General features: G+C 42.6%; 1 protein-coding gene across 2 annotated transcripts in view; it reads right to left on the bottom strand.

The window, feature by feature from the left end:
- The window catches only part of PLOD2 (procollagen-lysine,2-oxoglutarate 5-dioxygenase 2), a 74224-nt gene extending 57969 nt beyond the window's left edge, over positions 1-16255 (bottom strand). For both annotated transcript variants that reach the window (XM_054040154.1, XM_054040152.1), the window contains exon 1: positions 15915-16255. In XM_054040154.1, the coding sequence (XP_053896129.1) occupies positions 15915-16029 (115 nt within the window). In that variant the 5' untranslated portion in view covers positions 16030-16255. The remainder of the gene's footprint in view (positions 1-15914) is intronic.
- Positions 16256-19368: the final 3113 nt, after the last annotated feature.

Raw genomic sequence — 19368 nt, forward strand, 5'->3', positions numbered from 1 at the left:
GAAGTTTAGCCAACAAGGTCTAAGCCAAGTTTAAGTTACAATGTCCTCCACCCAAGCCCCCTGCCAAACAATGTGTGACTAGCCAGACTTTTGCCAATCTTTGACCCACATGGTTTTTACTGAATGAAGATTCACAGATTACTAGTTAATTTGCACCAGTGCTTGTGTACACTTTCAGAATTGTTTTAGGAGCAGCCAAGACTCGGAATACTGTTCGCTACCATATGATGACTGAGGTTTAGTTATTAGATCCAGACCTTGTAGACCTATTGACACAGAGGTGCTTGTACTCTACCCAAGTAGAAAAGGGATAATGGATCTCTGAACCACATACTGCATAGAGTTTTAAAGATTTACAATTACAGAAATATAGTTCCACCCTTGGGGTTCTAGAGACCATGTAAAACCAAAATAGAATTACTGCTGTATAACTGGTAATTTGTTTAGATCTATATCCTCTGTTTTTGGGTGCAGAGGAAATCAAAGAGGCACAAATACCTGCCAAAAGTGGCTACTAAGCAAGAGACAGAGTGGGGAAAGAAGAGTGCCTAAAACTCCAGGGAGAGAAGGCACAGCCATAGAGACAAACACCAGCTCTCCCAGGGTATGTCTACACTGCAATTAGATACCCACAGCTGGCCCATGACAGCTAACTTGGGCTTGCAGGGCTCAAGTTAATGGGTTATTTAATTACAAAGTGGGAGGATCCTGGAGCTTGGGCTAGGGTTGCCAAATTTCTAATTGCACAAAACCAAACACCCTGCCCTGCCCAGAGGCTCCCCACCAGCTCATTCCCCCCCACCACCCATCATTCACTCTCACTCACTTTCACCGGGCTGGGGTGCAGGAGGGGGTGAGAGCTCTGGGGTGGGCCAGAAATATGGGGTTCAAGGTGCAGGAGGGGGGCTCCGGGCTAGGGCAGGGGGTTGGGGTGCAGGAGGGCCTGAGGATTCTGGCTGGGGGTGTGGCTCTGGGGCAGAGCCGAGGGTTCTGGAATGTGGGAGGGGGCTCAGGACTGGGCAGGGTGTTGGCGTGCGGAAGAAGGTGCAGTGTAGGAGCAGGATTTTATCATTGTACTATGAGAATTAATGTATGATTTGATTTTACCCTGTCACCCACTCTTTTTGAATAGCAGAAAGGAATGACAGACCAGAACAATCCTTATGACTGATTATGGTCACCCTTTTGTTTTGGATAAGTTATAATGTCTACTATGGTTTCCTATATGTATTACAAATTAGGCACTCTAGTTAAATATACATTTCTTTGTTTTAAGGTTTTAGTAAGTAAGAGACAGGATCTTGTATTGTATCCATGTTAAGGAGATTAGAGGAATGTTGAGGGCCTGAAGCCCCAATGTGAATGGTTTTAGTTAGAAGATTTAGCAAGCCTTGATTTACAATGTATTCTGCTGAATATAAAAATACTGCTGTCTGTATACCTTTGAAGGTTTCTGTAAGAGATTGTTTGTGTGAATGAGGAATGCATGCATCAGGAAAAGATAAGGTGTGAAGGCCATTGTTATAGCCAAATGGTCAAGAAAGAAGGAGTGAAGAGACTTAACTTGACACCATCAGTGCGCATCCATAATGAAGAGAGGGCAGATCGATGACCCTGAGGTGAAGGCTGGTACCCCTAAGGACAATTGATTAAATCTAAACCAGGACAGGATGACCCTCTCAAGAGGTGTATTGGAATGTTAACATCAAAAGATACACCAATTAAGAAGTAACCTGGTCACAAACTGACACAGCAAAATCCATAGACTTCAACAGAGAAAAAAAGTCTGTAAGAACAGGGTGCTCTGCCATGGGGCTTTGAGTTTGTCTCCAGGAGCAATGGATCGCGACCAACAAGAGCCCAGCTCCTCACTCATGCTCAATCTAACTGGCCATTAGATTGACTCGAGCTACAACAGACTGGTAACTATAAACATCAACTGGCAGGGCAGGGCAGGGCAGGGCAAAGAGAGAGAGAGTGTGTGTGTGTGTGAGAGATAAACTGAAAAGCATATGCTAACTGTTGTATTTTCACTAAATGTGGCGTATTTGCCTTTTCCTCTATAAAAGATCCCATGTGCTTTGTATATCATAACAGCGGGGTCTGGGAGGGCGTTAAAGTGTGTTGGGGAGTTTGGGGTGTGGACTCCAGCCGAGCGGAGCTTACCTTAGTCAGCTCCCAGAATAGGATGGCATGTACAGCTCTTAGGCAGAGGGGCCGGGGAGCCCTGCTCGCTGCCAATGCCCGCAGCCGCCATCCTCGCAGCTCCCAGCTCCTGCTCAGGGCAGCCGCTCACTACCCAAGCCTAAGAGCTGGACATGCTGTCCGTTTCTGGGAGTCAGGTGGAGCCAGGGCAGGCAGGAAGCCTACCTTAGCCCCGCTGCACCTCCAACTGGATTTATTCAAGTTTGTCAGGGGAGACAGGCAGGTGGGCTTGACTGCATGGCACCAAACAGAAGATGGAAACCATGCAAGTTGGACGGAGAGACCAGCCATCTATATAGATGCCCTGACCCACTACAGTGTTCCCTGAGTAATAAGGCATACATCACTCTCCAAACTGTAGGATGAGTCAAAGAGGATGTAAGTGAAGACTCAGATCCCTGAAATGGGAAAGTAAGATTTAGCTAGCCTGCATATAAAGTATTACAGTAGAACCTCAGAATTATGAACACCAGAGTCGCAAACTGACTGGTCAACCACACACCTCATTTGGAACCAGAAGTATGGAATCAGGCAGCAGCAGAGACCAAAAAAAGCAAATACAGTACAGTACTGTATTAAATGTAAACTACTAAAAAATAAAGGGATAATTTAAAGAAGGATTTGACAAGGTAAGGAAACTTTCTGTGCTTGTTTCATTTAAATTAAGATGGTTAAAAGCAGCATTTTTCTTCTCCATAGTAAAGTTTCAAAGCTGTATTAAGTCAATGTTCAATTGTAAACTTTTGAAAGAACAACCATAACATTTGTTCAGAGTTATGAACATTTCAGAGTTATGAACAACCTCCATTCCCAAAGTGTTCATAACTCTGAGGTTCTACTGCAGTTGCTAGCTCATCCGCTCCCTCCCTGGATGATTACAGACAAATAGATAGGTTCCCCTCCCCCTTCTTTTAAATATTGTAAATTACTATTTTGAAATCTGGTATGGAGTACTCTAAAGTCACAACCAATAGCTTAAAGTGGCTAAGAGTTCCTGCAGCTGCCTTTCTGATCCAATTTCCATAGAAAATGAAAACAGAGGGATTAAAAAAAAAAAAAAGTTTCTCTAAACCCTTGTTCGGTCCCTAGTTGGATGCTCATTTCCATGGATATGGAAGCAGGAAACAGCTGAAATTATTCAGAGTCTTGACTCGGTTATTCTACTTTTGTTCCTTCCAACTTTTGTATCCACTGGAGTTGGAACAGAAAGGCAGCCAATAACCCGTAAAAAAGGAACCCCGGCCACTTTTAGATGTTGGCCATTCTCATCAAGTGGCAGTCTACAAGTAAAATAAATAAATAAAAATTGCCTTCAGAATTCAGGTGCCTGCACTCCCAGAATTTTTAGTACTTTGAATTTAGAAAAAGCTGCTGGTGGACTTTCCCTACCTCTCACCATCTCCTGGGCCTTGAACAGAGGTTTGTTTGTTTTTTTTAATTTGGAATGGATAATTGGTTAGTAAGTCCATAACTGTGCTTATAACCAAGATAACTGCACAGCCAGCACCTTCTCCTGACAGATTCCTTCAAGCATGACACAGTAGATCAGGGGTTCTCAAACTGGGGATCAGGACCCGTCAGGGGATCGTGAGGTTATTATCTGGGCGGTTGCAAGCGGTCAGCCTCCACCCCCAAACCTCTTTGCCTCCAGCATTTATAATGATGTTAAATATATAAAAAAGTGTTTTTAATTTATGGGACGGGGGTGTCACACTCAGGCTTGCTGTGTGAAAGGGGTCACCAGTACAAGAGTTTGAGAAAAGTTTTATTTTTGTTGCACTCATAAATGTGCTGTCTCAAACACAACAGTAAATATAAAGGGTAATGGAAATTACTGAATGTACTATTAAATCCAAACCAATTTGGCAAAGAGAAGTGATTCTTGGGTTTTGGAACTACTGAGTAGAATTCAAAACTCAAAATTACCCAGAACTTTATGATGAGACTAGTAAAGGTTGATAAGGAAAACTCTTAATCGCTTCTTTGTGATACAATCTGTGTATATGAGAGTTACATTTTGTAATCTGTGTTACAAATCAAGTATTTTTTCTGGAGCATATCCTGGAAAATGTAAGGAACTCTACAACATTTTCTGTATAAGGCAAGGTAATTAACTTGCTAGCATAGGGCTGATTTAAAACATATTGGATAGTACCTTATTTTCAGCCTAATTTTTTTCCTCCTTTGAAACCACACACAAAGTACTCCTTGCCCATTTGGATAAGTATAACTCACAGCTAACTCAGAACTCACATGTGTACTTTTAAAGGAGCAGCTAGTAGGCAATTTAATTTTATTACAGTACAAAGGAATCCAAGAAAAGACAAGCCTTCCTAGACACACAGCAACATTGTATGTTGTCACTGTTTTAAGAAAAGAAGAGCCCTTCATGAGAAAAGGTCTAACCCTGAATTTGTCTACTCCGGCTAGGCCTAAAACAATTCTATTTTTCTTCCACCAGAGCCCTACATGACTATAAAGTCCTGTAGCGATGAGACTGGCTCCCCTACTCTTTCCTTCCGGATACTGATCACAATACCACAAATTGCTATCTGGGTGGGAAGTGAAAGACCCTAGAAAGTACTCCTCCATTCCAGATCTCTAGTGTGACATTAGTTTGCACTGCTTATTGCTCATAGGAGCGGTCTTGGCCTTCGCAATAGGAAAATTAAATGTGTTAATTCAAGAGCTGGAATGCTCCAATTATAATTCTGCCAATAAACATGAAAATGAGTGATTTATGACCATTGTAAATCTGATTTTAAAGCTGTATAATTTAAAACGTGCAAAGACCAGATTCTCTGGAAAAAAAGAGAAGTATAACAGCTGGACAGCATAAAAAGGGGTGATTAAGGGGAGCCATTAGTATCTGTCATAAAAATTGTTATAAGTTTGACTATGTTGATGTATACAGATCTATGTAAGCCAGCAACAGGTACTAAGATCTGGAGTGCACATGCAATACTTAACACACATTTCAGTATTGAGAGTGAGGGAATCAGCCTTTATTATGAGACATTTACATTGTCAAAGAAAGCAGTAAACCAACAAAAGAATTTCTTGTTAAAATATTCAGCATATTTCAGGAAGAAGAATGGAAGCATTTGACTGAGACTTTTTCCAGGATTGATAACAGCAGAACATGCTGACATAGCAAACACATTGTTTTGTAAGAAGTAAGAATCATATTAAATACTTCAAATTAATTAACTTGAGAGACAGATAGCGGTGAGCTGAGTGTATTACTGCTTAGTTAGATCAGCCTACGTACATTTCCAAGACCTTGCTGTCCCCCTCTGCTGATTCTGCAAGTTCCTGAGTTCTCCTGAGAACTGCAGACTATCTTCAAGTCCCATTAACTTTAGCATACAATACCTTGCAGGATTGGGCCCTGGGTGGTTTTATTAGCATTGGAGGGTTGACAGTTACTCATAAGAACATAAGAATGGCCATACTAGGTCAGACCAAAGGTCCATCTAGCCCAGTATCCTGTCTACCGACAGTGGCCAATGCCAGGTGCCCCAGAGGGAGTGAACCCAACAGGCAATGATCAAGTGATCTCTCTCCTGTCACCCATCTCTACCCTCTGACAAACAGAGGTAGGGACACCCTTCCTTACCCATCCTGGCTAATAGCCATTAATGGACTTAACCTCCATGAATTTATCCAGTTTTCCTTTAAACGCTGTTCTAGTCCTAGCCTTCACAACCTCCTCAGGCAAGGAGTTCCACAAGTTGACTGTGCGCCGTGTGAAGAAAAACTTCCTTTTATTGGTTTTAAACCTGCTGCCCATTAATTTCATTTGGTGGCCCCTAGTTCTTGTATTATGGGAACAAATAAATAACTTTTCCTTATTTACTTTCTCTACATCACTCATGATTTTATATACCTCTAGCATATCCCCCCTTAGTCTCCTCTTTTCCAAGCTGAAAAGTCCTAGCCTCTTTAATCTCTCCTCATATGGGACCTGTTCCAAACCCTTAATCATTTTAGTTGCGCTTCTCTGAACCTTTTCTAATGCCAGTATATCTTTTTTGAGATGAGGAGACCACATCTGTACGCAGTATTCAAGATGTGGGTGTACCATGGATTTATATAAGGGCAATAAGATACTCTCCTTTGTCTTTAAAAATATACCGGGGGGGGGGGAGGGGGGAAGAGATCATAAACATTTTAAACAGAGTAAGCTGTAAAGTTTAAATTATGTTCTGAACTCTAAAGCAGTTTGACTAGCATTTCATGCACCAATACATACTTACATGCCAGACAGTTAACATTTGAAAAATCTATCCTTCAAAGAGCACAGTTCCCTATGTGCTAAAATGTATTGAAAATCTGGCCATAAGTATTAAAATGGGAACTACTGAGAGTGTTAAGCTCTTTTGAAATCTTTGTTTTTATCTGCATCACAAACTTCACAATAATCACTCTTTTGTGATGTGTATGCTAAGTGTGTGCCTCACTACAAAATAGTCAGAACTGGCTAAAATATTTATGCAGCAACCTAAAGAGTATCAGATGTGTCTTTGCTTACCAAGACCAGTCATGTACTTTTACCACTTCAAAAAAAAGTAACCCCCTCACAAGATCACTTAAATGTATGTAAGAAAGTAAATAAGCCAGAACTGTTCTCCCAACAACAATTTATAAGCGGTGTATGTTGCACTGCAGGTAGCACTGAGCATACCCATCCTACAGGAAACTAAAAACTTATATGCAGTGTTTGTATGTTTATTAGTCTTTCCATAAGCTTTTGCCTCCAGGAATCAACTATGAGACAAACATAAAATTAAGAAAGTAAAATAAAAATCAAGGCCTGGTCTTTTGATGCTATTTCCACCATCCAGGGACTCAAATGTTATAGAATCATAGGACTGGAAGGGACCTTGAGAGGTCATCTAGTCCAGTCCCCTGCACTCATAGCAGGACTAAGTATTAGACCATCCCTGACAGGTGTTTGTCTAAGCTGCTCTTAAAAATCTTCAATGATGAAGATTCCACAACCTCCCTAGGCAATTTATTCCAGTGCTTAACCACCCTGACAGTCAGGAAGTTTAGGACAGGTCTAGGCTCATACTCTCTTTTGACTGAGCCATTCTTGGTCAAGGACCAAGGCAGCTGATTGACACCTTTGTAGCCTCTTGATCCTGGGGGAGGGAGGGCTGGTTCAACTTCCAGCAAAGCCCCCAAAGTTAGTAACCCCCATTGATCTAAATGGGAGTTAGTAAGGATAGGAACTCTTTAGAATACTTCCCTATTGTGGTCCTTCAGACAGAAATTAGAACATATTGTTCCTGAAGTATGGGTCACTTCCCAGATGCAGAAACCGGCTGATAGCTAGTATTGCTGCAAATGCCTTAATAACTGGGCCATAAGTGCTGCCTGAATGTAGTCTGGTATTTTGTTCCCTGCATCCCACTGCTTCTTTTTAAATAAAAACAGAGCTGGGATAATACAAATAAAATGCTTACTTTACTAAAAGGCGCTCTGAATTTGCCATAAAGCGTTAATTTCATACACAGTATATACTAATACAGACTCACAAAATGGGACTCAAAGCTTCACTTTAATTTTCTTCATCTTATTGCTTGTTATGCTAATTGAGTCCAACCTGAGTGCTTTCTCAGACTATGTGTAAACAGCCATGGACTTGGATATCAATGATATAATTGTTCCACGTCAATCACAATAAAACTACATTTTTAAAAAGGGAATGGAGCAGAGTTCTTAGGAACTGTACGGCTAAGGGGGGGAAAAAAACAAAAGAATATTGACTTAACTTGGCTTTGGATCAGACCCTATCTACTCAATGAAGTGTTTGTTTCAAGCAAACATTGGACTGGTCTCAATTACTAAACTAAGAAATAAAACAGTTTATTTGGTATGTTATGTCATTAGAATGTATGAACCAGCTGCTCCCTAAACAACCCTGCTGAATTTGTTGTAATTTGTCAACAGGACTGCTTTTCAGTGGATAACATGAAATTGACATGAGCTGCACAAGTGAGCAAGTTTATTCAGCTCCTGCCTTTTTGACTGTTTACTATATCAATAAAAAAATTCTTGTCCTTAGGCTATTTCTTTATGAGGCCACCTGTTTAAACAAGATCAAACAGAAAAGTGAGAATTCTTACAAAAGACCTTCTTCCAACTCCCTACAGCTAATTTATCAATGAAGTCAAGGAATGAGATTTGCAGTAATGACCCATCCTGAGGTCAGTATTTACTTGAGAAAAGAGGAACTGGAGCTGTAGCAGAGCAGAGGACACACAATGCTACCTCCCTACAGTCATTATAGTTCCCATTTTCAAAAGAGCTCAGCACCCACAATATAGGCCAGATTTTCAGAATTGCTCCACTCCCAATTAAGCACCAAATAATTGGTAAAATTCTGAGCTCTTTTGAAACTTCTGGCCAGATTTTTCACACTGGGAGCTACTGGGCTCTTAACAGTGTAAAACATCTGGTCCCAGTTGTAGGTGCTAAGCACCTGAAATTCTGGCCCTGGGCTCTTTAGAAAGTCTGGCTTTAACTATTTAAACAGTTAGGCTGCAAGAAGTTCATCTTCATAACAGAAGTGTTTCTTTCTGAAGAGCTCCTTTATTCTGCACAAATGGATAGCTCACAACCCCAACTTGCCAGGGAAAGCGATTATTACTTATCAAGGGAAAATGATGTTTCAAGTCCTCATATCGCATTGGTGAGAAACTGCTCCCATTCCACTCCTGGAGCTAACACTCACCAGCACTCTTGTAATGGAAGTCAGCACAGAAAAGCAGTAGGATACCTAGCCCACCTCTAAGACTTTGTATCTTAGTCACTAGCGTAAGGGTGGGTGAGATGCTTTTTAGTAAGTCCATGTGCCTGATTCTGATCTCATTTACACGATTATAAATTAGGATTAACTATTAAAATTACTGTTCACTGATGTAAAACAGGTATAAGGCCAGAATCCAGCTCAGCAACTAAACACCTTGTTGTAATAAGAAGAGTTCTAAATTAACACAACCTATGGAACAAAGACTAGTTAGTTTTTGCATTTCATTGAATGGCACCTGCTGGAACTGCTTTCATTAGTGGAATCTGATTTTCCCTACATGTGGGCACAAGTTGTCTTTCACTGAAATCCATGGAAGCAGGATGGGCCTATGGAATCTGATCCTATACCACCTGGAAGTCAATAGAAACATTCCTATTGACTTTGAATAGCTGCTGAACTTAGCCCATAATGAGCAACTATGCCCTGGTCTACACTGGGGGGGAGAACAATCTAAGATACACAACTTCAGCTACGAGAATAGCATAGTTGAAGTCGACATATCTTAGATCAACTTACCGTGCGTTCTCACGGCGCGGGGTCGACTGCTGCCGCTCCCCCATCGACTCCGCTTCCGCCTCTTGGCAGTGGTGGAGTTCCGGGGTCGACAGCAGAGCGATCGGGGATCGATTTATCGCATCTACACTAGATGCGATAAATCGATCCCCGATAGATCAATCACTACCTGCCGATCCGGCGGGTAGTGATGACCCTAAGTTTGTCCAGCACTTTTCTCTTGTTCAATCTTACATCTCAGGTTTAGAGGCTAATGGTACTTTTTCTGCTTTAATCCACACATGAATTACAAATATAGGAACACATACCAGATTTTAAATACAACAGTGACGTCAAAAGAATGAAATTAGCATTGCTGCCAAATAAAAATATTATACTTTCCATGCTTTAACTCTCATCTCCCAATAAGATTCTTCAGGTCATTAAACTATGATCTTTCAAATCCCATATTACACTTGCAAGAAAAATCCGCACTAGAAGTCCTCCAAGTTGCTTCCACAGCAAAAAAAAATTCAAATTGTGTTAAAGATATTTCTTCTTTTGATCCATTAGGATAAGTTGATTTTGTTCATGGTTCCCATATAAAATTCCAGTTTAAGGTCCCTAACCAAAGCAGATTTGTATTTTGTTGCTTTAAACTATTTCGGAAATCAGCCTGAAATTACTCTGTGCTTCATCACAAAGATGATCATAACTTACAATAAATTATACAGCAATACATAGTACACCTTTAATTTTGGTTTGCATAGAAAAGGATGAAATCACCAAATATTTTCAGTATAAGGTTTTTGAACATTTATCAGCGTATAAGAGATTCTACAGTCACAATACTGAATTAAAACCAACAAAAACAATATAAAGGAATGTATATACATATAACCATATTGTAGTGTAAAGAAGTCAGGATGTTTTGAGAAGAGCCAAATGTAAAATATTGTTGTGTGTCTGAAACAGTGTACTGTAAAGTAACTACTGAAAATTGTGGGTATAGTTATTTATTAGTGGAAAGTGACCAATTAAGTGATTAATTATGTGATTAATTATGCTTTTTAGATACTTCACTACTGTCCTATCAATATGGGCCAGATTATGATACCTGTACTCACCTTGAGTAGTATCTTACTCACCTTGAGTAGTATCTTACTCTAGGAATAGTCAGACTACTCATCTACTCATTGAATGGGTGCTCCTGAATGTGAGCAAGGCTATTAGAATCTGTCCCTTAATGATTAAATATACCCCCTCCAATGAAACTAATATCTAAATATCTCCTACACAGTTACAATACACTCCCATTAGAGAAATGTCACCAAACAAGATATTTTTATGCTGCTGAAAAGTAAAGTCACTGTTTAAATTGAAAAGGGAATTATTCCTCTGTCATATCTTCAGTTTATGACCCTCTCAAACACAATTCTGAGGAGCACTTGATTTTTGCATTTTAAAATAAAAAAAATCATCTTAAATAAAAAGCTAGAGGCCCTTACAATGCCTACACCTATCCTTCATGCAAATGAATCAATTCAAGCACTGGGTAAACTAGACTTTAAAACAGTAACCAACAGTTCCATAAGAAATAGATGAGATTTATATTTATTAACATACTTTAATAGTGCAATTCACTGCATAAACTGAATAGTCCCTCCATGCCAACAGTCCAGTAACTTTTTTGTTTTTAAATGAGCAATTAAATTTGGCAGAGAGAAGAAATCAAAACACTTAAGACATGCTCTAGTCATGATATTTCCAAATATTGTTATTAGTGCAAATAAATACTTCATATGAGACATGCAGCCAGTTTGGACTCTAATCCTGCAAGCTGCTTGCACAGAGCCCCATTGACTTAAAATGAGTAGCAAGCCGGCCAAGGTACCTGTGCATTGCAGCTTGCAGGATCAGGGCCTCCATGATATATAGGCCGATTCTGCCACCTTTACTCATGTGGAGTAGAAACTTGCTCAGTGAGTAGCTCCACTGAAGTCTGCTTTGGTATTAGTGTTTTTGGGGCAGATTTTTGCCACTTATTCACCTTACACTTGCAAGTGGCACAATGAAATCAATGGAACTAGCTGCTCACTAAGTTATTACTCAACATAAAGAAGGGTGGCAAAATCTTGTCTTAGTCTATAAATCTAAGATCATTTGAAATTTCCAGCACTAACTAGCATCCATCAAAGCACTTACTAGGCATGTTAACACACTCCACCCTCATTATGTCATGCATCCTGAATGCTATGAAGGGCTTGCAAAATGTGTCAAAATTATTTTGCCAGGGAAGCCTTTCAAAGTCAATCAAATAATATTTAGAGTAAAAAAGTAACTAGAAATGTGACATAAAAGCAACTCTTCTGATCAGCACGCCAAGAGAAGCCATGTTTATTTATTTACGGTTATCTTCAGACACACACAAACACACACTTCCCTGCTGCACACCCACAGTAGTTAGTTGCCATTCTGCATGTTTTAATCTAATTCAGGGCCAGATCTTGCAAACACGTCTGCAAATAATCATTACACATGGGAGCAGCCCACATTGACTTCAGTGGCTTTACTCACATAAATAGGGATTTTTCACACAAGTAATTTTTGCTGGGAAATCCAGTGGTTTAGGGCAGCAGCCTGACATTCAGGAGGCCCAAATACAATTCCTTGCTCTGCCAGATTTCCAGTGTGATTTTGGGCAAGTCATCTGTGGATCAGGACTCAAAAAACTACAAGGTACCTGGGTGCCGAAACACCAGATTTAGCAACCTAAACCTAGATTTAGTAACCTAAATCTGTTTTAGACTCCACTGCAATCCATAAAATTCCTGCTGAACCCTGTAGGGGTCTTAACTCACTTGGGTGGGTTACATTAGATGACAAGAGATAGATATTTACTAAGTTTGACACAACAAGAAATGTCTCGACATCTAAAACTGTGGCTTCATCATCCACAGAGTGGACTGAGTTACATACTGATTTGAACTTTGCTAAGTATTATGTACCCAATTTGGACAATAAATGGTCTTTATGTACTTTTTTTTAAGCTGTAAAAAATAGCTGACTTTTCGGGGGGGGGGGGGGGGGGAGGATTTTGGTTTTGTTTAACTAGAATTAACTCCTAGTGTGGTTCTTGTAACTTTATTGCAACTAAAGTTACAAGAACCTTATTGCAACTAAACTGCTCAACTCTGGTCTGTTAACGATCTGTCTTTTTGTTACTCTTCATGAACATTTGTAATTTTGTATTAATGAAACACTGGCCTTTTTGATCAAGACTATGTATGTAGTTTGATTTGAAAATAGAGCAAGATAGTATTTGGCAGCCACTTTTCCTCACGACGGTTACAAATGATTTCCAATGTAAGATATATTGATGTTTTGAAAATTTAACATGCCAACTGTGTTGGTTATGCACTGAAAATTACATACTGTTCCACAAAATACCAGCAACCTAGAAATTAAGCTCAAGACTGATATAACACAAAAGAGAGATGTGTCAAGTTCTATTTCTCACTGAGTAGCAAAACATACTTAATAGAAGGCAATAAAATGTGCACAGAATAACTCAGGAAAATCACTAACTGTTAGAACTGGCATCTGCAGCTAACAAACAAACAAACTTGCTATGTGTCTGGGATCAAGAATCTCAAGGAGCAGCTTCTAAGTCAGCAGTCTGTTATACTTCAGTACAGATTATATTTCAGTACAGATTTTCTTAATATTCGTGTTAGCCAGAATCCACTTTAAAAAAGTGACAGCCTCCATAATACAAATAACTGTTTTCTATTAGTATTGTTCAAAATTAATAGATCGATCCTACTTCACAGAGATATCACCAGGATTAGTTAATGTAACCCCCCCCCCACACACACACACACACCATTAGTTAAGTATTCTGTTGATCATAGTACAACAGTCTAGCAGCTATCCGTTAAATCTTGAGATCCTACTTCTAATACCCACCCTGAAACACTTATTTCTCTCAGTTAATAAAATAGACATACTACAGTTTGAAAAGCTGCTTTTATGGGATGTGTACTCAGGTCTGGCTCCAGGGTTTTGGCTGCCTCAAGCAGACAAAAAAAAAAAAGCCACGATCGCAATCTGCAGCGGCAATTTGGAGGAAGGTCCTTCGCTCCGAGTGGGAGTGAGGGACCGTCCGCCAAATTGCCGGACCTGCCGTCCCTCTCCGGAGCGGCTGCCCCAAGCACTTGCTTGCCAGGCTGGTGGCCTGTGTGTACTTGAAATGGAATGAAATGCAAGCAATTTGCTGTAAGTTGACACACTGTGTTGACTAATATAAAAACAGCAGCACCACACACACACACACACACACACTCACCCCCTCTGACAGACTGCAATAAATTGTGCACAGAGCAGCTTTGTAGGAAATCACTAACGGGACTAAAGCCAGAATCGCAAGCTAACAAGGCCAGCACTGTCCGTATAAGGAAGCTACAGATGAGCAAGTTCACACATCTACAGAATCTGGTATACGTCAACACAGGATTTTGTTACATCAAGCTCCCAACACCCTTACCCAATACTGTCTAATCAAACGGGGTGAGATTTACAAGAGTCACTCCCCCAAAAAGTTTTCTTCTGCACACTGAGAGAATTAAACCAGACATTAAAATAACCTTATTATCGCTTTGAACTTGTCAAGACTAGTCTACGCTATTTTTATCACCATGTGAAATCCATCTAGCAGGATAGGATACCTTTCCCATGCAAGATCCAGTTAGAGCTGTGCATTAGGTTCAAAATTACAGGACTGTCGCATCTTATGCGCATTTAACATCTTACGCGCAATTTCAGCTTTACGCAGTCGGCCAAAACAAAAAAAGAGAAAAATAACTATTTTAATACTGTACCTGTAGTGCGGGTGATTCTGCCCACCATTACACTCAATGTAATTTTGACTATACACGATTTTCGCTTTACACGCTGACTGCGGAATGTAACCCAGGCGTAAGATGCGACAGACCTGTACAGCAAGACTGTGACAAGTGGCTCCCTGGAAGCAAAGGCAGTACTTTGACAAATATGTCTGACCACTTTTTCAACTGGTTTGGGGCATAAGTTCTTTTGTTATTGTTTTACACACTAAGGATTGAATTTCTTGCTGCTGTCTAGCTTCTTGGAACATTACAAGATGCAAACAGCAGAAGGTGAACAAGCTTTGGAATAGTATCAGAGGGGTAGCTGTGTTAGTCTGAATCTGTAAAAAGCAACAGAGGGTCCTGTGGCACCTTTAAGGCTAACAGAAGTTTTGGGAGCATAAGCTTTCGTGGGTAAGAACCTCACTTCTTCAGATGCAAGTAGCTTTGGAATGAAAGGGAGGGGGAACTCAGTTCTCCAATGCCTTCAACTAGGAGGAAATTCTTATGTAGAAACTAAGTAGCAAAGCTTCACTGGAAGTAAGTTGGGTCATCAGTGAGTGGCACCATCTGCTCTTCCAGGAGCTAGGAAATATGTGGCCCATCAACACCTTGTCATGCGTCTCAGGCTATTCATGGGGGAGAGGGAGGAGGACTAATTACTTAACAGGCAAGGGTGAAGACAGGGACAAATCTCTTCCCCAATAAGGGGAAAGATCCTGGCTTTGAACATTAGCTTTTCAGCCAGCGTAGGTCTATATTTGTGTGGTTTGCCTTACTGTTTGCTAAATACATTATGAGCCTCTACTTATCTGCTTCCTAGTCAACAATTTGAAGATCTTTGACTAGTTCCTCCCCAGCAGGAATTTCACGATCAGTAGATATTCATGCACCATGAAGAAAGCGCTACTCCCTCCTCTTCTCCCAACCCCCTCCAAATAGAACTGTTTCAGAGGCTTAAACATATTTCTATTTAAGACACACACAAAAAAAACGTTCCCTGTTTCAGCAGAAAACGGTCACGCAGGGCAAGTCACCCAAGAGCCTGGAGTTTTATCTTTCAGATGGACGTTGCACAGTAGGCAGAACACACGTGCAAACAATTCCGCTGAAACTCACAAGCCCGAAGCCAGAGATGGCGATGCTCTTGGAGAGCCTCCCAACAACGGGGCTTAGCAGCGCCAAGCTGGGAGAACTATCGGAGAGTTTTAAACATCTCCTCAAACCACAGCTACAAATCATCATCATCAAGCCACCGTGGGGGGGAGGGGCAGCTAACTTTCCAAAATTTCTCCCAACTTCCAGTTCGCCTCTCGCTGCAACACCCCCCAGCGCAGAGAATCCACCGCGAGCCGGAGGGGACCTGGCGAGTCTGGGGCAGCCCAGCCGGGCGGGCAGTTTCCCCGCGTCTCTTGCAGCGGGTCCGGTCACGAATGAATGAGCCCGAGCCCTCCAGGAGGGCAGGAAGAGGGGCCCGGCTGGAGCTGCCCCCCACCCTACCCACTCCTCACCTGCGGGGATGGGGGGCAGCGCGGTGTCCGCTGCCCGGCTTGGCGGCGCGAGCGGGAGAGCCAGAGCCAGCAGGAAGAGGAGGATGGGGGGCTGCCTGCTGCCGTCCAGCGCCATCTTCACCCCTCCAGTGGGACGCGCAGCCAGCAGCTCCCGTTTGCCCCGCCGGAGCTGGTCACGCCTCCCCCGCACCACGGGAGGCGCCGGGCTCCGCGGAGAAGGGGGCGCTGCTGGGAAGGAGCTGAGCGGGGGGAGGGGGAAGTGAAGCCTCCCTCGTAAACTCTCCGCCTCCACCCGCCGCAGCAATGGGCTGCCTGGGGACGCCTGACTCCTCCTCCGCTCGGGGCAATAGGCAAGGGGCCGCTCCAGGCCAGGCGGGGGCTTTATGAGCTTAGCGGCAGTGGGAGGGTCCGGGCAGCCGGCAGACACCCCGTCCCCCTTCCCCTCCGGGGGGATGGGAGCCGCGGCTGCTCCTCCTGCAGCATCCCCGCTATTGGCTGCGGGAGCGGGGCTGGTTCAGGCAGGTGGTGGGATGCGGGCTGCAGTTCGGCCTGGCCCGTGCTGGGGGGACCGAGCCGCGCAGAGCCGGCTCCGGAGCCCGGGGAACAGCAGAAGCGGCCCGGCCTCCAGCCAGCGTGTGGGAAACTTCGCACAAAGCTAACTTCGTTAGCAAAGCGAGGCCGCTGCCCCTGTAGTGCCCCGCGCGGGGGAGCGGGAGAGCCCAGTGGGGTCAGGCGGAGCTCAGTGGCTGAGCAGGTCGATCATGGGAAAGGGGATGGGAAGGGGAGACACTAGGCCAAAACCTCCCCGGGTGCACGGGAGCCTAGCACCGTGGGTCTGGTTCGGGGGCAGCATTATCCCGATACGTTGCTGCTGCTAAGTCTAGTGTCCTAGCTGTGGCTGGCTCACCTTGTAGGATTGGCTGCCGGGGGTGCAAGTTGCCGTGCATTGCACTCTGCTACGGGCAGTGATTTTTGCTATTTCAGCTCCCTCTTAAGTGTCATGTGAAGAAGTCGTGTATCTAATAATATGTTGTCTTATCATCGAGCTGCACTTAACTCTTAGAGCAGTGGTTCTTAACCTTTACTGCAGCCTGAACTTCTTTGGTTCTCAAAATATGTTCTCATACCCCTTATCGAAAATCGTTGAAGTAGGTCAGTTCTTTAAACCTAGAAACATTTTTATTTGTATATTACAGTAATAGTTAAAATGTATAATATTAATAAATATATAGGTTTGATGAAACAAAGTAGCTGTACTTATGTGCCTGTCAAGTATCAGAGGGGTAGCCGTGTTAGTCTGAATCTGTAAAAAGCAACAGAGGGTCCTGTGGCACCTTTGAGACTAACAGAAGTACTGGGAGCATAAGCTTTCGTGGGTAAGAACCTCACTTCTTGCATCTGAAGAAGTGAGGTTCTTACCCACGAAAGCTTATGCTCCCAGTACTTCTGTTAGTCTCAAAGGTGCCACAGGACCCTCTGTTGCTTTTTATGTGCCTGTGTTTAATTTGCGTTTTCGATGATTTACCTTCTAAAAACTCGCATGTCCCGCACCCCTGGAAAGGGCATCTCGCACCCCAGGTTAAGAACAGTATGTGCTTCGAAGTGGGTGCCTGTATAACGCCAATATTCTATTTAATTAACAGATTTGGGTTTTATCTTGTTTCTACAAAGCAGTGCTGTCCTTCTAGGGCAGGGGTTCTCAAACTGGGGGTCGGGACCCCTCACAGGGTCGTGAGGTTATTACATGGGGGGTCACGAGCCGTCAACCTCCACCCCAAACCCCACTTTTCCTCCAGCATTTATAATGGTGTTAAATATACAAAAATTTGTTTATCATTTATAAGGGGGGGTCACACTCAGAGGCTTACTATGTGAAAGGGGTCACCCATACAAAAGTTTAAGAACCACTGTTCTAGGGGATAGGCAGTGTGATATACACTGTGTTCAACTCCCTTTTATTATATATTTCTTTGAAGAAGACAGAATGCTGATGCAATCATCCCTCTAGGAATTTTTTTCCTGATACAGATAGATTATATATAAAAATGAAAAGCGGTGCTGTAATCACAAAGGGTTGTTATCTGACAAGCATCATTTTACAGCTGCTATTTAGAATAATCTACCATGTCCATCTTTTCTGACAGAATGAACATGCATTGATGGACTGATATTTGGTAGTAAAGCCTGAATAGAATCTTCCTCTTGCTTTCAGCTACCCTCTGGAGTACTGTTAGCACAGGGGTCACCAGGGGACCTTAGGCACCTAACTGCCAATTCTCTGGGGCAGAGGAAATGGAACTTGGGTCTCCTATCTCCTAGCAAAGTGTCCTACTCCTTGAGCTATAGCCTCATATTCACTTGCTCTGGCCCCCTTAGTATTTAATTGTTTATACACAGTGGAACAGGAGAAACCTGTCCCAAAATATACCAGAGCTAGGGCCCTCCTAGGACACCCTACAAATCCCTTCTCCACATCAGTCGGGGGGAAGTTGATTTCAGGTTTCCCACATCCTGGGTGAGTGCCCTAACTGCTGGGCTAAAAGCTAAAAGAGAGAGAATGGTGGAGGAGGAAGTGGTGCCACCATTCATTAACAAGGACTGATTGGTTTAGGTGCCCATGGCCAGAAGGTTCATGGTGGTAAAACTAGAGTGCAGATAGGCCACACCCTTTCCTACTATCTAATTTGGCTCTCAACTCAGCATGCTGCCTTTTATGAATCCATTCTTGTACACCTAACTCTCCCCCTACATTGTATAGGGGGCTGACACATCACTGAGGGTTGTGAATTCTTCTAGGCAGGAGGGGACCTAAAAGTTAGGTGCTGCGATACTGAGCATTGCAGCACTTAAGGGTGGGATTTAAAAAGGGACTTAAGACTCATTTTTTTCTGTTTGAACTAAGGGTACGTCTATACCCAGCCGCTAGTTCGGCGGCTGGCAATCGAACTTCTGGGTTCGACTTATCGCGTCTTGTCTGGACGCGATAAGTCGAACCCGGAAGTGCTCGCCGTCGACTGCGGTACTCCATCTCGGCGAGAGGAGTACCGCGGAGTCGACGGGGGAGCCTGCCTGCCGCGTGTGGACCGAGGTAAGATCGAACTAAGGTACTTCAAACTTCAGCTACATTATTCACGTAGCTGAAGTTGCGTACCTTAGTTCGATTTGGGGGTTTAGTGTAGACCAAGCCTTAGGTGGATTTGATTTAAATCAAATTTCTTTATGGATTTCTACATAAAAGTGCATTCTTGTTGGTTGTTATAACCTTAATACATATTCTTCACAACTCAGAGATAGATGTAGGTTTCATTTTTAGAAGGTACACAATATACATTTTTAAAGTGATTTATTTTGAAAACTTCCAGATTAGTTTTACAGCTATATCAGAAAATGAATAATTGTTTGGTTATTTCATTTACCAAAGGTAATTGAAGCAGATATTTATGAAGTCATTGGG

The sequence above is a fragment of the Malaclemys terrapin genome, chromosome 9 (genome assembly GCF_027887155.1).
Source record: "Malaclemys terrapin pileata isolate rMalTer1 chromosome 9, rMalTer1.hap1, whole genome shotgun sequence".
Classification (NCBI taxonomy): domain Eukaryota; kingdom Metazoa; phylum Chordata; order Testudines; family Emydidae; genus Malaclemys; species Malaclemys terrapin.